We start from the raw sequence: 15,146 nt of genomic DNA on the forward strand, positions 1-15,146 counted from the left end.
GATACTGGAAAAGCAGAAATAAAATTCACTTCTCAATTCTTAAGTGAATTAACCACTGTCCCAACAGGTTGTAATTAGACCTAACACTAGATATTCTTTCCATTTCCACTTCACATTTAGTAGAAATGTTCAAAAACCCAGGAAATATAAAGAAGTAAAAGCCAGGTTTTCACACTTCAGCTTAACAAGAAAGCATTCCTAATTATTAACAGTGAATTATTAAAAAGTGGAAGAGGTTTGTATACTTTATAAAATTTACTGGTTAAACTTGTGAAGACAAAAAATTACAAAGCTGTTTTTTCCCCCTTAAAATCATCAATTTAAAGTTTTCTTCAGAATGAATGTTAAAATATAATTAATGTTAAAATATATATTAAAAATATATAAAATATAATATAAAGTGAGGATTCTGGAGAACTCCTCTAAAATATATCTACTACTATCCACCACGAGAACATTCCTTTTCCTTTGGTTGCAGCACCATGTGAAAGAGCAGGTGTAATACCACAAAAAATTAAGGAGAAGGCTCCTTGATTTCTGTCTACGCTGGAGATCATCAAGTCAGCTAAGAACTATGTTAATCACGGTGAGATTTCCTGTTTTTACCTGGGACTGGAGCTGAGCTTGCTCCTGCTCTGCTCGGTGTGTGGCTGCCATTTGCTGCTGGAGTTCATCTAAAAGGTGCCTCTGTTCCTCCTTTAGCTCAGCACGGAGCTTCTCCATTTCCTCTGAGTGCTTAGCAGCCAGCTCAGAGATTTCCCGCTCGTGCTCCCGTTCATGAACCTGCAGAGAAAACTCTGATGAAAAGCTTTCTTCAAAATATGCTTGTTTAGCCCTAATTATGGAACAAGAATCCTCCTGACCCCAAATCAAAAACGTCATGGAAAAAACCAATAGAATTTAGTATCTCTGAAAGGTTTACACTGCTCACATGACAATGCAAAATCACCTTATTTGTCCAAAATGAACCAAATTACAGAATGTACCTTTTTTATTACAGCAATCTCTTCCTTTCTTTTTTCTTCCAACTTCTGTTGTTCTTCCACTTTGTCTTTTATTTCAGCATTTAACTCTTTTATCTGAAAACAGGCATACAAACATTTGCAATGGTTACCTTATGAATTCCAAAATCCCACGACCCCTGCAGTTATCAGGGTTTCCTACCTCTTTCTCGTGTGCCAAACTCACTTCAGTTAATTCAGCAAGGTGCTGAGTCTCCATCTTCTCCATTTCTTCTTTGTAATGCTTCTCCATCTTGGACTGAGCCTCCTGGGCAGCCTGACAGGACTCCTGCAAGCGAGCCTCAAGCTCCAAATGAGCCTTTTTCAACTGGACAATTTCTTCAGTCAACTGTTTTTTTTCCTCACTGTATTTGGTAGTCTTTTCCTTTATTTCAGCAATTAGTTTATTGATTTCTTGGTTGCTGAGGTTTAACCTGTCCTCGTAGCGCAGTCTTTCACACTCCTGTATTTCTTTGATGTTTTGAATTTCAGCATTAAGCTCATGGATGTTTTTCTCAAGGTCCTCAATGATGCTAGCATTCTCTGCTAGTGCTTTTTCTGCTTTCAACAGATCCTCCTCCACATTTGATAGTCTCTCTCTTAAGGCTGTTTTTTCCTTCAACAAAAGTACTAAATTTTGCTCTTTCTTACTGATTTCAGCTTTGAGCAACTCCAGTTCTTTTAGCAATGTCTCTTCAGATATGGTTTTCTGACTCAACAGCTCTGCTGTTCTCTGGTTTTTAGCCTTCTGAGCATTAAGCTGGCTTTGCATCCCATCCCTTTGACTTTGCAAAGCTGTCAGCTGATGGCCAAAAAGAGCCTGCCCTTCGCTTGTCACGGAATCAGAGGCTGGTTTCTGCTCCTGAGCATCTCTCACTAACTGCTGCATCATCAACTTGTCTCTTTCCTCCTGGAGGTCTTTCACCATTTCTAACCAGGTAGAGAGGTTTGGCACTTGTGTTAGAGATAGCTGCTCTCCATCCTCACTCTGCTGCTTTAGTAGAAGCATGTGTTTATTTTCAAGTTCTTTTTCCTTCTCAATTTTCTGAACAAGTTCTTTTTCACAACAGATCTGTGCTTCATCTTCTTCCTCCAGTTTTGCATGCCTATGAGAGAGCTCAGACATGGCTTTCTCCCAATTTCCAACAGCTCTTTGAGAGTCCTGATAAGGCATTTCCAAGACTGACTCCTGATGGAGCAGCTCAGCTGGCTTCAGATGTCTCTCTGCCAAACCCATCATCTCATCATCCTCTATGTCACCGTGGTCCCCAATTTTGTTTTGCTGCAGGGAGCCATCTGACACATATGAAATAAAGGCCTCTGCTCTCACCTCTGCCTCTTCAGAAAGATCTTGAGCCAAGCCACTAAGACATGTCCCCTCCTCGAGGCTAGAGTTTAATGGAGAAGATACAAAATCTCTGCTGGGTTGTTCTAGGAGCACACTGCTGTCTAACCCCTGCATATTGCATCTGCCCTCCTCAATGGCATGGCTCTCCAAAGAGCAGGAGCCATAGGACTCTTCTGGAGTTTCTGTGGCAATGAGGTATTTAGCCAATATACCTTCATCACCACTGAATAGCCCAAGCTCTGACAAGGGTTCTTCAGACAGGTTCTCCTCTTCCCCACTTCCATGATCCTTCATGATCTCTAAATTCCTTGTTTCCTCTAGCTGATCCCTTGAGGAGTCATACTGGAACTCCACTTCTAGCTGATGCACTGGCTCACTGCTGTCCTCTGACTGGCATGCTCTGTCCCACATCTCCTCAAGATCCACTCCCTGCAGCTGACACTGCCCTGATAAAATCTGGTTCTCCCTGAATTCCAGTAACTTTTTATTGGAGACCATCTCTCCATCATGCTTTTGCATTACATCTATATGGTTTTTAGCCTCATAAAGTTGCTTTTCATTTAATTCCTGGATGTAGGAATTCAGCTTCTGAATCTCTTCATTCAAGGCCTGTTTTTCTTTTTTGTATTGCTGGGCTTCCTTCACTTGCTCTTCTGCATAAGAAAGTTGATACTTAAGGCCATCAATTACATCCTTGTATTTAGTCTCTATTTCAGATTTTTCCCTCTGAAAGTCTTCCCGTTGGTTTTCAAGTTTCTGCCTCAAATTTTCTTTACTAATTTCAGATTCTCGAAGCTTTACATTTAAGTCAATTATTATGCCATTCAAATTCTGAATGTTTTCTTCAGAATTCAAAGCACAGAGTTCCTTCTTTAACTGTTCAAGTTCATTTTTATATTTTAAAATAATTTCTTTTTCATAGATCTGCTTGGCTTCTGCAATCTCTCTTCTGTGGCACTTCTCCAGCTCATTCCTCAAGTTATCCAACTGTCTGCAAATATCCTTCTCATGACTGACTTTCAGTTCTTCAATATGTTGCTGTTCTTTCACTTTGGATAAAGCAATTTCTTTTTTTAATTCTGTTATTTCTGAGTCCCGGAGGGAAAGTGTGTGCTGTAGTACAGACAAGCCAGATCTTTCTGATGTCAGGAGATCTTGAAGACTTTTAATAAACTGTTCTTTTTCATCTATGCTTTTGTGTAGCTTTTGCATTGTATCTTTCATATCCTCTTCCATTTGGGCAAGCAGATTTTCTTTATCTTTGGTATTCTTAAACAGAAAACATTACATATAAAATATACCATGGTTTCTTTTCCTTAAGCCTCAAGTTTTTAATTTGCATTCAGAAATAACATTTAAGTTTAAGGTATCTATTTATGGCAGTACTAGTTACACTCTTAAAGGAAACCAGACATTAAGCAGTTTCATTAATGTACGTTAGTCATCACTACTCCAATGAATTTATTTCTATATAAAAAGACTTTTTTTCAAGAATATGTCACTACAGCAAATTCAAGTTACTACCAAATTTGAAATAATTTTTTTAAAAAGCTATGTTCTTACCTTTTGAGAAGACTCCAGCTGAACTTCCAGGTCGTGTGCTTTCCCACGCAGAATCTCCAAGTGTGCATTTTGCTCTCTGAGACGATCCTGAAACAAGGACATTTGCTGCTGAGCTTCTAATCCTTCATTTTTCCTGAGACTTTTACTCCTCAGTAGCTCAGTAACCTGGACACATAAAAGGCACTCACAGTCAGGAGAAAGTTTGTATCCAAACAACTCGTACACAAGACTCACTGTAAGCAAGTGTATTCACAGATTTACCCAAAATCTTTCATTCTCAAGGAATAAAAATCATCCTAAAAAGGCAGACAACACTTGTCATGTTTTAGATACTATTACTTACTGAAAAGATGCAAATGTTAGATAATTCATTCCTGTGGTGACTTCTCTAACATTATGAGCCTATAAATCTAACAAAATAAATCACACTGAATTCCTCCAATATGAAGAAAATGCCATGTCCAGTCCATTGGGAGTTAAGAGGACAGTGAACAAAACCTGTCTTCTCTGCAAAGGATTTACAGATCGTTACTAAAGGTTGTTTTTTTTCCTCTCCACATCCCTTCAAACAAAAGGAAAACTTTTCTCCTATTGGGGTAACATAAAATATGTTTTATTTAATATTTTTTTCTCATATGTTGCTAAAACCAAGGAAGAATATGTAAGACAGTATTAGTGCTTTCATCTGGTATCAAAGTTGACATCCTTCCACAATGTGTATCAACTCACTAGACTTATTTAGAACATGCCTGAAATGCTATTGAGGCTTGATCCTTGTCTGCCAAAGGCTTATGGTGCAAATCCCAAACACCTGTTGAGCAGCCTTCACTTTTACCACATTTTGCTGTTGCAACCAGAACTGTAGATAGAAAGCAGTATTTTTTGTTATTTTACAAAATTTCATTTAGCAGGCATTTTTTTAGGGCATAAGCAATTCCCTTTAAGATAATTCCTGGACTAAAAAGTCTCAGATTTCATTTTTAAAAATTTTTAACCCTTTTCCCTTCCTATCCAGACTTTAAGATTTGTAATCCCATATCCTGCAAAACTGGAACAGTTACTATACAGAAACATTTCTCTCTGGCATGTACTACAAAGCGCCAAGGACAACAAACACATAGGTTGAGAGAGAACAGCCACTGGAACACTGAGTATCACCATGAAAGAATAAAGCACATTTAAAAATACATTTTAAAGCAGAGTAAGGCTGCAGTATATGTCATTATCCAGGGATTAGATCCATGATTAACCTGTTGCACTGAAGCAGGTTCCTGTGTGTCAAGGAGGCTGCCTGAACTGTGTCATTTTAAATTTCTTTCTTTGAGCCAAGTCACATGACCTCAGCACAGCAAGTTTCTGTCCAACAGCTGAGATGTTCCAGTTGCCCAAGCAGAAACTCACAGATTTCTCTGGCAAAGGACACCTGATCACATGTAAGCCCAAACGATATAGCAACAGTTGTGCACAGGCCACAGACCACTTGTGGCAGGACATTCCCCCACCACAGAAGGGCTTATCTGCTCTGCCTATCAGCTGGTGCAATAGCTCAGGGCATCTCCCCCCTCTCAAGAATTTGCTAATTGGTGAAATAGCTCAGGCCAGACATCTGTCTGGTAGGGAGATATTTCTGGCACCATGGAGGTGGCATTCCCAGCTGACAAACTTCTTGCCTTGGGGGAGAGATTGAAGGAAGATGAGCTTCAGAATTCCTGACAGACACTTAACTTCACAAACTGTAAAAGCAACACCAAATTTTCACAAGGCAGAAGTCTTCTGCATGCTCTGTGGAAATGTGTGGGGCCCTTCCCCAAAGCTGGGATGTCACTTTGTGGTCACTCTCTCAGGGGTTGAGTGAAAGCAATTTGTGTACCCCCTCATCAGTTCTGTGCAAGTTACATTGACTCCTAACCTATACTATTTCTTTGCTGGTTATAATATAGGTACCTTTATGTTGTGCACTGTTTTATGTAATCTTCTAGTAGTTGTTTTAACCTGTTTAAGGCCATTTGTCTGTTAATCTTCTGGCTATTCAGTAAATAACTCAATTTATGATAGACCTGATCTGAAATTCTTAAGAGCTCACGAGCCAGAGAGGTTTAGGTGTGCCTCACCTGAATTCAAGCTGCTGCCAAAAATCTGAACCTAAGGCAGGGCTTGTCTAATGCTTTCACTCAGCCCATAACACCACCAAAAACATTGTGTAAAATTCCCTAACAAGGGCTTAAGTGATGAACATAGTGGTGCAATGACCTTCAAAACATTATGCAAGCAAGTGGAAAATCTGAGGATATTTCCAGGACTTCTCCACAGCAACCAGGAAAAAAACCCTGCCCTGCCCTGAAATCATTTTCACTGCTGTGCTGCAAACAGAACTACGAGGAGCTACACGATCAGCTCACTGTTTTTACATTCACAGCCTGAAGTTGTTCCTGCAGTCTCTGTAAGGACATGCAAACTGGAGGAGAGGCACACCTGATGTAACTGGAGCTGTAAGTCGTGGATCTGACCAGCCACACGTGAAGCCTCCTCCTGCAGCTCATCCCGGTCTCTCTTGGCCTGTTGAAGGCAGCTTGTTAACTTCATGATGATTTCATTCTGCTCCTGAACTGTTGTTTCCTACAAGGGTCAGAAGAAGTGCACTTTTAACATTAAGATATTCTTAACATATTTGGAACCAAGCAGGTTTTCTTGAAGCAAAGCCAGAGTCCTTAGTTACATTTCAGTTTTAACCAACTTGCACCAAAGAAATCTGTGTCCAAAAACGATGGCAGGCATGAAGGAAGAGGAGTCTTAAACTGATCTCAGAGGTGACAAACCAAATCAAAAGTGATTTTAAAAACAAATTATGGGACACCAGGAATGAAATTATATTTTTACTTCTAAATTTGTAGCTGTCATTGATGTAAAAAGCAATCAAGTTTTCAAAAAGGATGTAATGAATATTTAGTACCCCCTAAATTGTTTCATATCTGCCTGAAATTCCCTTCAATCACGTGAGATGAAGCTAAGGAGATGGGATACATTAATCCTATTTTATGTTAACACATTTATCTTTTCAATTTATTTCTCACCAACAGGAAATATCTTTATTTCCCCAATCCTAGAATGAGAAAAACAACATATAAAGGGGAAAATAACTAGTCTTAGAAAGCACCTGGTAATAATTTACCTTTACATAGAACTGCTAGAGAAAGGGAATGCAAAATATTTTTTTAATATTCTGGAAGAGGATGCTGCTTTTTGCAGTACATGTTGGCAAGGTGGAGTACTTCTCACTAAAAAACACAACAGGTTTTTGAGTCTTGAGACCTAAATATTTTTAAAATTAAAATAAGGTGCTATTATGCCATTACCCAGTTCTGTGGAACATACCTGAAGCTGCATGGAATCGTTGTGCTGGGTGAGTTGGTCCTGCAGCTCATCCATCTGTGCAGTGAGCCTTTCCACTGCTTCCTGTTTTTCCAGCAGCCTGCTCTCCAGCTCAGCTATCCTCTCCTGACACACCTGAGCATCAGCCTCGCTGTATTCTGCAGCAGAATTTATCCTATCCTTCTTCATGAAGGAAACAGAAATGCATTTATTCACTAAAAATACCATTTTGTGATTCGTCTGAAAACAAATTCAGCTTCAAGGTTAAGTCCCAAGGTTAAGTAACTCAATGCTGGGACTTTGTATCTAATAACAACATTACGTACATAAAATCCTTAAGGTTTAAACTTCAAATTAAAAATGATCACGGATAATATATTTTCATGATAGTTTAAAGCACAAAAGTAAAGTAAAAGTGTTGTGATTCTGTAACACCAAATGGTGGCAACATGCCATTTTGGCATGTATTGGGGTTTAAATACCTCCAGTTGTGAGGAAGGAAGCAGAATATTACCAATTTAAACAAAGCCTTTACGTGCATTTGACTGGAGAAGAGTCCACCCAAATGAGAAACAACAATGTAAAGCTCTTTCAGTAAAAAGAAATTACTGTGGTTTCTTAGGAGCAACATTGTTATCATCATCATAGAGGATACAGTATCTTGTGTTTTATTTTGAGTACTTTTTGGTTGTATTGTATAAAACAATGAAAAATGAAGCCATGTATCAATTGGAAACATTATAAACATTCACATCTCCCTGGGCAAAGTCAATGATTTTATAAAACCCAATTTTCTCAGCAACCAATTTTTCACAGCCAGTAGATGTACATACAAAGAAACGCCTGTTTTATACCATAAAATAGTGAAATCTCATCAGTTTCATCACATTTGATAACAATGTTCAATTAATCATTTTAGCAACCAATTATCAGTCTTTTTTCAGCTCTACCCAGCATCTTTTACTATAGATACACCTTCTCACACTTACTTCAGTTGCATGATCATCCAGTGGCTCCCAGCTAGACAAATCAGTGCTGCCCTGGTAAATAAACAAACAAAACAAACACTAAATCATAGCTATTTTAAATAAAAACAAGGAAAAACAGAATTATTTTGGAAGCATCTTAAGCATGAGCCAGAAAGGTCTGTGTTGTGAGAAACTGACTTTAGGCTAAATCCAGCTGGTTTTTCATGGTGAAATGAACTAAACTGCAAAAACAAACAAACAAACAAAAGAATTATAATGGCCACTTAAATTTAGGGCTAATCCTCAACACTGATTCAATGCTTGATCCTCTGCTGTTGTAGCTGGCAAACACTTGAGCAATCTTTATTCTACCACTAAAAATCAGTAAACTGACAGGAGATTATTTAACAAACATGCTAAAACCATTCAGGCAACCAAAAAAGCAAGACCTTTTTCTGACATACACATTTATCATAGCTTGATATCTTGAAAGATTTCCCTTACTAAGTTCACAACAAGACCAAGACGACTATTGCACTATTTGGAAAAGGCAATCCACAGCTCTCCCTGCATTTTGATTCTGCTTGAAGTAGTTCCCCATGATTACTGTCTCCCTAGAGGCACCCTCTCCAGGTAACCTAGAATTCCAGCTGCTTTACAAACCAGCTATTTTGAAAAAAGTTGCTTAGCAGCAGTAAGTGATTTTTGTTTGTTTTTTAAATTTAAGCTCACATGAATGTAGCAAGGACACTGCTATGGCTGAGTGACAAAACTTTATGTTTTTCCTCAGTGTGTAGCTTCATAAAAGCCTTTGCAACGCTAACATTTTGTTGAAGATATTCTGAAAGCATCAGGGATACCCTCACAACAGAAAGCAGGATAACACATGTAAATTTTATCCCCCATCACTGCAGGTTTGCAAACACATTAGTGTGATGCTATTGTGGTATGTTGTGAAAACACACCAACATCTGGAGAGATGCTTTTGGTGCAGAAGGCACCAGCTCCCCAAAATTCTTTCCACAGAGAACGTGACTACCTTTAGAGAGGCATTAGAGCATAAATACCAAAATACATCAGACACAAGCAGAGTCACACCTCAAACAAATCTGTGGAAATAACATCTAGGCTGGCTTTACAATGGCTATTGAGAGCTTGCTGGAATAAATTATAGTTTTTCAGAAAACACTTAAACATATTTGATCCAGCCAAGTGATACAAAACCAAATTAATGCTGTGAATTATAAGGGCTTGGCAGTTTTTAATCTGTTGATCTCCCACTGCAGATTTGCCATTTCATGAACTCACAGCCACATAACCGTAGAGAAGTCCAAAGAGAAGTCCATGGCAGTGAAAGACTTGAATTTAGGAGGCTAACAGCTACCTGGCAATAACAGGTGCCCAGGCCATACTGGGGAGATGTCTTAGCAAATGAGATGACTTTGTTAGAGAATGAATTATTCCAAGTGACAATAAAGCAGTTCACTCACCTCCCAGGGGCAGCTAACACTCAATTCAGCCAAACACCCACCTGCAACACTCGTTACCTGCAGATGGAGTGGAGCCAAGGCAAGAAAGACTAACATTTACCTGTGCTTCTGCTGCTGCCTCTGGCAGGATGGTGTCTTCAGCCTGAGCCTCCAGGCCCTTCCCAGCCCCTGTGGCTGCTACTGGGTGCTCTTCCTTCGGGAGGTCATGCGCGTGGACAGCCGAGCCCTTCCTCTTCGCCGCCTTTTTCTGCGGCTGCGCGACGTCGCCCTTTGCTTTTCGCTGTCTGAAGTAAGCAAACTGTTCAGGAAAGATTGCAAGAGGTACAGGGAGAGGTAAGCAAGGAAAAAGTAGCAGGACCACAAGATTAACACAGTCATGGGTGACAGAGCTCCTGTCTTGATAAAACATATACATCTGCAGAAAAACTGCTTGATCTGCCTGCTTGCCACACATTCACAACATACTGGATAACTGTGCCATCAAGCAGCAAAGCTCACACCAGCACTAAAGGCTCATTTCCACACAAGAACCAAAGTTTTACTCAGTGAAACTTTGCGTGTCAACAATAATCCAGAATTGCAGCGAGGCAAATTAGTAAAGGAACGAGTTGCCAATATACTAGAAGCATTAGGAAAAAATAACAATTGAGCAGTCTTCCTGCAAGAGCAGCAAAAACAAGAACCCCCTTGTCATGGTGGCAGCACCAGCACGCCCCTACAAATACATCTAAACAGGTCTTAGCCAGCGTAAGCTTTGAGATGAGGATTCACTTCCGTCAATTTTAATGCTCCTTCCCTGCCACCCCCTTAAGAGAACACAGCAAAACTTCTTCGCCAGAAAGCAGCCTCCAGTACATAAATAGAAAATCAATTAAGCCAGGTCATTTTAATTTCTTCTGTTGAAGAATCAGATGCTCTACTTTATCAGGCTATCACAGCTCTACAAAGCCCCAGAGACTTGTAAAGAATGTCACTGACAATTTATTACCCAACTCTCCCTAACACCCTAAACAGCTTAAAAAGGATTATTGTTATTTTCAACTCTAGTATTGTGTTTAGGCAGCATTTCCAAGTAACCTCTCCCACACAGCAGAAATCCAGACATCCTTCTGATAAGGAAAAAGACTTCTTCAAGGTTAAAACCACAGGTTATCAAGTGCAGTGTTATATCCTTGTGATGAGACAAAACAGATAGTTAACTGATGACTGGATGTAAACACCACTGCCAAGTTCTACCTGCAATACATGTGAAAATCCACTGCTTGGCAGCTTGGTTTTCCTGCCAAACAGCCACCTTGCAGAAAAATCTTGTCCCATTCTTCTCATTCAGTTTGTGAAAAGCTCAGGAACTTCTGCCTGACAGCTTAGCTACTCAACAGGTGCACAGTTCCACATCTGCTACACCCAGCAGCCTGTTTAAAAGGTACATTTGCTTTTAGAAAAACATCAATTTCTTACCAGCTGATCAAATTCTTATGCACAAAAAACTTAATTTTTAAGATTACCTTCTGTAATTTCTACAGTTACTAATACTGAAATGCAGATGAAATGAAGGTTGCCAGACTGTGCCTTTCACAACAAGCAGAATGAGCAGACCACAAAGCTGCAGTGAGACACAAATGCTATCCTCTGAAACCAGGTGTCAGCTCCAGCACTCACTGATGGCAATGTGTGTCAAAAATAGCCACAGCACTAATTAACCTGATAACGTGGGGAAACGGGGCAGGAGGAAACCTGCAGAAAAATGGAGAGTAGAGGAAACTGCTGAAGCAGGGAAAAAGGGAAAACAGGAGTAAAACAAGCAGAAAAGATGAAAGGCAGAGAGAGTGGGCATTGCAGAGAACAGTTACTGATTCACCAAGGGAGACCAAGAATCTCACATTAAAATACCAAGACCTGGCATGACTGAGCACCTAAACACTATACATTTTTTTAATGCACACATCAAAGAAAACAAAACTTATTTTGTTCCATTCACACACACTAGACATATAAAATCATAATACAGGCCATGCGAAAATATCTAACCACACCAAAATTTTATGGAACTACTGGACTTGGTGGAGTAGCTGGATTCAAACATGCTCCAGATTTATGGGAAAAGTTCTGTTTAGAGCAATATCAGGTTTCCAAAACCTTTCATCAGTTACATGAAGTTGTATTCAGAGAATCTCAAATTCACAGCCAGCCATCCAACACGAAGCAGTGAGTGTAAATGTGAAGAAAGCAAGACACGAGTGCCTCTGCCTCATCACAGTGAGATCCCACCACGCCTGTTTTGAATGATTTAACTCTCCTTTTGCTTTCTAGAAGCAATGCAAAGGTGAAAGCCTGACTTTTAGCCAAGATGTAGCATTGCCACAGGAACCCTGAGAGCACTGTCCTCCACAGCATCCCAAGCAGCTGCTGTAACACAAGAGCCCCTCTCTACAGCTACCAAAGCACTGCAACTTCATTTCACCAGGACCAGTGGGTTCAAAGTTCATGTATTACTTTATGTGCTTCAGAAATTAGTACCAAAACCAACACCCAGAGAAAACCAAACAGAGCAGAAAAGCCACATCAGCACCAAACAGAAACAGGTTGTCCAAATAAACATTAGTCCAGCTCTTGGATACAGCAAACATAAGCAACAAGCAATCTTAGACAAAACCAAGAAATATTTTCTAGACCTTCCTCAAAATGATGAGGTGAGAAAACTTCCTGGAAAACCTCAACTCATTTTTCAGGTCCTAACTGTAAAGTGGAAGCAGAGCAAAACTTCCCACACCTGAGGCAGGGCACAGAGAGCTCTGTAACTAGAGGCACAAGTGATCAACATGCAGACTAATTAACGTGAGTAGAAACAAACAAGGAGAAAAAAAGCAGCACTGAATAATTAGGCTTGTTCTGTTTCTCAATTACTACCCTGGCTATCAGCATTGTTTTTGTTAGAAACAGGAATCTGAGGTACCTGATACAGCCAGTACTTAGCTGCCAATCACAGTCTCCACTAAATACAACAGTTGGCATTATTATTATGGTGATTATTATTATGGTGATAAATGCACCTCAGGAATGGAATTTTAAATTCCTACATGAAAGAGAATAATGTAAGTACTGGTCTGAAAAGGGGAACATTTGGATCATATTTCTTTGCCAAGTCACTGCTTAGCAGACCAAGATCTGAGGATGCCAAAGATGAAGTAATTCATTTCCTGGAGGGAAATTAATTCCTTGGAGGGTGGGGGTGAGGCAAAAAGCCCCCAAGAGCTCACACCTCCAGAGTGAAGCAGCATCACACTGCAGTTACATCACTGCATGGGCTGCTACAACAGAGGCTCTCACACACAAGCCAGCCTCCCTCCTGTCCCCTGCTGCCAGCAGCTCCTCTGGAGATGGTCCAGAAAGCTCCTCTGATGGACATTGAACACTCCTGTGTCACAGCTGAGGTGGGAGCACCTTAAGCTGCTCCAAGCTGCAAGGAGAAGCTGCACTTGCTCATGGTTCTTCCTCCCTTTCAAAACTGCTGTATCTATGAGGAGGGGAGCACAGAGAAAAGTAGGAAAAAAAAAAAGAAAAGCAGAAGAATAAAAAGGAGGAAATGTCACCTGGGTGTTTTTTGGAAGCTGTCTGGTGCCCACAATCTGCCAGCCAGGGAATAGATCTCTGTGACATTTTCATCAGCAGAGGAAGCACTACATCCATCTCTGCCCCTCTAAAACTCTCCTCTCAGCATTCTGTGCAGCAGCCACATTGATGGGGCTGCTAATGATGTTTGGTTTGGTTTTTTTTATAGGAAGAGGGAGATATAGCACACAGTATAAAAAAGAGTAAATGCAACCCTGGCTCTGCAGGTATAACTTGAAACATAAGGCAAGTCCCTGCTTTTTTCCTTTTAATGGCAAACAACAGTTTTCCAACAGGTAGGAACTAAGAACTTACTCAAGCTAAGTCTGTCACATTTTTCTAATCATGAACAGGTCCTGCACCTGGAGTTAATGTATGTTAACAGAGATGTTAACACAGGTTGTGCCTCACTAAGGTAACCTTTCAACCTGAAGAACTGCTGCTCTCAGAACTCTCTCTCTTGAGCAGCTCTTCTCCAGCAGAGGATTGTGTTCTCACAAGGCTGGGAAGGCAGGCAGATGACAAACTGCTGAGCAGGAATCCATGGCAGCATCAGGGAGACTGATGGAGGCCAGGCATGGAGGAGCTGCACTGCCCATCAGCAGGCTGCAGCACAGCTCCAACTACAACCCTGTTCCCGTCCACAAAAGCTCTCTTGGATTTTCCTGTGCACAGCACTGGTGGGAAGCAGCTGAAACAGAAACACAGCAGACACACAGGACAGCTCCAAGGCACCTCTGACCCCACTAGCCAGGCTGGTTCCCCGCAGGAAGGGCAGGATCTGGAAAGATCTGATGGGTCCAAACTTCCCCAGAGCCTGTCCAGCCATAGCCCCCTCCAGTCCTACTAGAATAGTGAGAACTAAAGGCTTAATTTAGCAGGGACAGCCAGAAGAGAAATACGACCAAACCAGCCCAAACCCCAGCAGAAATGCTGAATTAACAGGAAAGTAACCAAGCATTTCCAACGAGCTCCTAGACCATCGTTACCAAAACAAAGCAGAAGCATTTAGCTAACGGGGTTAGCACAGAACCGGCGTTAAACACAAGGCTGCAGGTAATAATTACTCGGAGAATGTTATCTTTATGAATCAGCCTCATCCCGCGAGCTCCACACAATTCCCTAAACTACACCAAGTGAAGACACAGGAGGGTTCAGAGCTTATGAAGTGTTTGCTTGGAAACCACCAAACCCAGCCCAGCTCTGCTCTCCCTGCGCACACCCAGGCAAGCCACAAACCACCACCTGTTCTTCGGGATCCTCAATCCCTAGGGCAGCATTCCCACACACACTGACCGCTGGGCTCAAACGGGAGAGCTGGGAGGATACAACCCAGAAGCCGAGGAGGGCAGCGCCTGCCGGGCGGCACACGCACAGCTCCGTGCTCACCCCGGGCAATGTCTCCGTGCCTGTGCAGCGGGCACAACCACCGCTGGGCACTTTTCCTGGGGAGCCTCACCGGGCTCCGGGGACACCCCGCACCCAGCTCCGCCTCAGAGGGGAGCGACCCGGGCCGGGCTGAGGCGAAGCAGGCAGGGCCTGGCAGCGCTCCGGCACCGCGGCGGGCGCAGCCCGCGCCTAACCGGGACCGCTTCCCCTCACCTTGGCCCTGCCCGCCTCCAGCTTGCGCCTCCGCGCCTCCTCCGGCGCCTCCATGCGGCGGCCGGGCGGCTCCGTGCCCCCCGCGCCCTCACGGCGCCGGCGGCGGCAGCGCCGCGTCCGTCATGGCCGCCCCGGGCCCGCCCCGCCCGCCACAGCCGCGCCGCGCGGGGCGGGGCTCCGCGCCCATTGGCCGCGG

At 42.0% G+C, this 15,146-nt stretch overlaps 1 protein-coding gene across 9 annotated transcripts in view; it reads right to left on the reverse strand.

Moving 5' to 3' along the window:
• The window catches only part of PCNT (pericentrin), a 71,089-nt gene extending 56,001 nt beyond the window's left edge, over nucleotides 1–15,088 (reverse strand). For 6 of the 9 annotated variants that reach the window (XM_064433752.1, XM_064433754.1, XM_064433751.1 and 3 more), the window contains exons 1-9: nucleotides 14,951–15,088; nucleotides 9,840–10,037; nucleotides 8,271–8,321; nucleotides 7,285–7,464; nucleotides 6,385–6,528; nucleotides 3,913–4,077; nucleotides 1,165–3,618; nucleotides 987–1,079; nucleotides 607–783 (exon numbers count right to left, since the gene is read on the reverse strand). In XM_064433752.1, coding sequence (XP_064289822.1) covers nucleotides 607–783; nucleotides 987–1,079; nucleotides 1,165–3,618; nucleotides 3,913–4,077; nucleotides 6,385–6,528; nucleotides 7,285–7,464; nucleotides 8,271–8,321; nucleotides 9,840–10,037; nucleotides 14,951–15,004 — 3,516 coding nt within the window. In that variant the 5' untranslated portion in view covers nucleotides 15,005–15,088. The remainder of the gene's footprint in view (nucleotides 1–606; nucleotides 784–986; nucleotides 1,080–1,164; nucleotides 3,619–3,912; nucleotides 4,078–6,384; nucleotides 6,529–7,284; nucleotides 7,465–8,270; nucleotides 8,322–9,839; nucleotides 10,038–14,950) is intronic. The other 3 variants (XM_064433746.1, XM_064433753.1, XM_064433749.1) reach the window with 3 other exon arrangements.
• Nucleotides 15,089–15,146: the final 58 nt, after the last annotated feature.

Source organism: Passer domesticus, chromosome 10 (genome assembly GCF_036417665.1).
Source record: "Passer domesticus isolate bPasDom1 chromosome 10, bPasDom1.hap1, whole genome shotgun sequence".
NCBI classification, from domain to species: Eukaryota; Metazoa; Chordata; class Aves; order Passeriformes; family Passeridae; genus Passer; species Passer domesticus.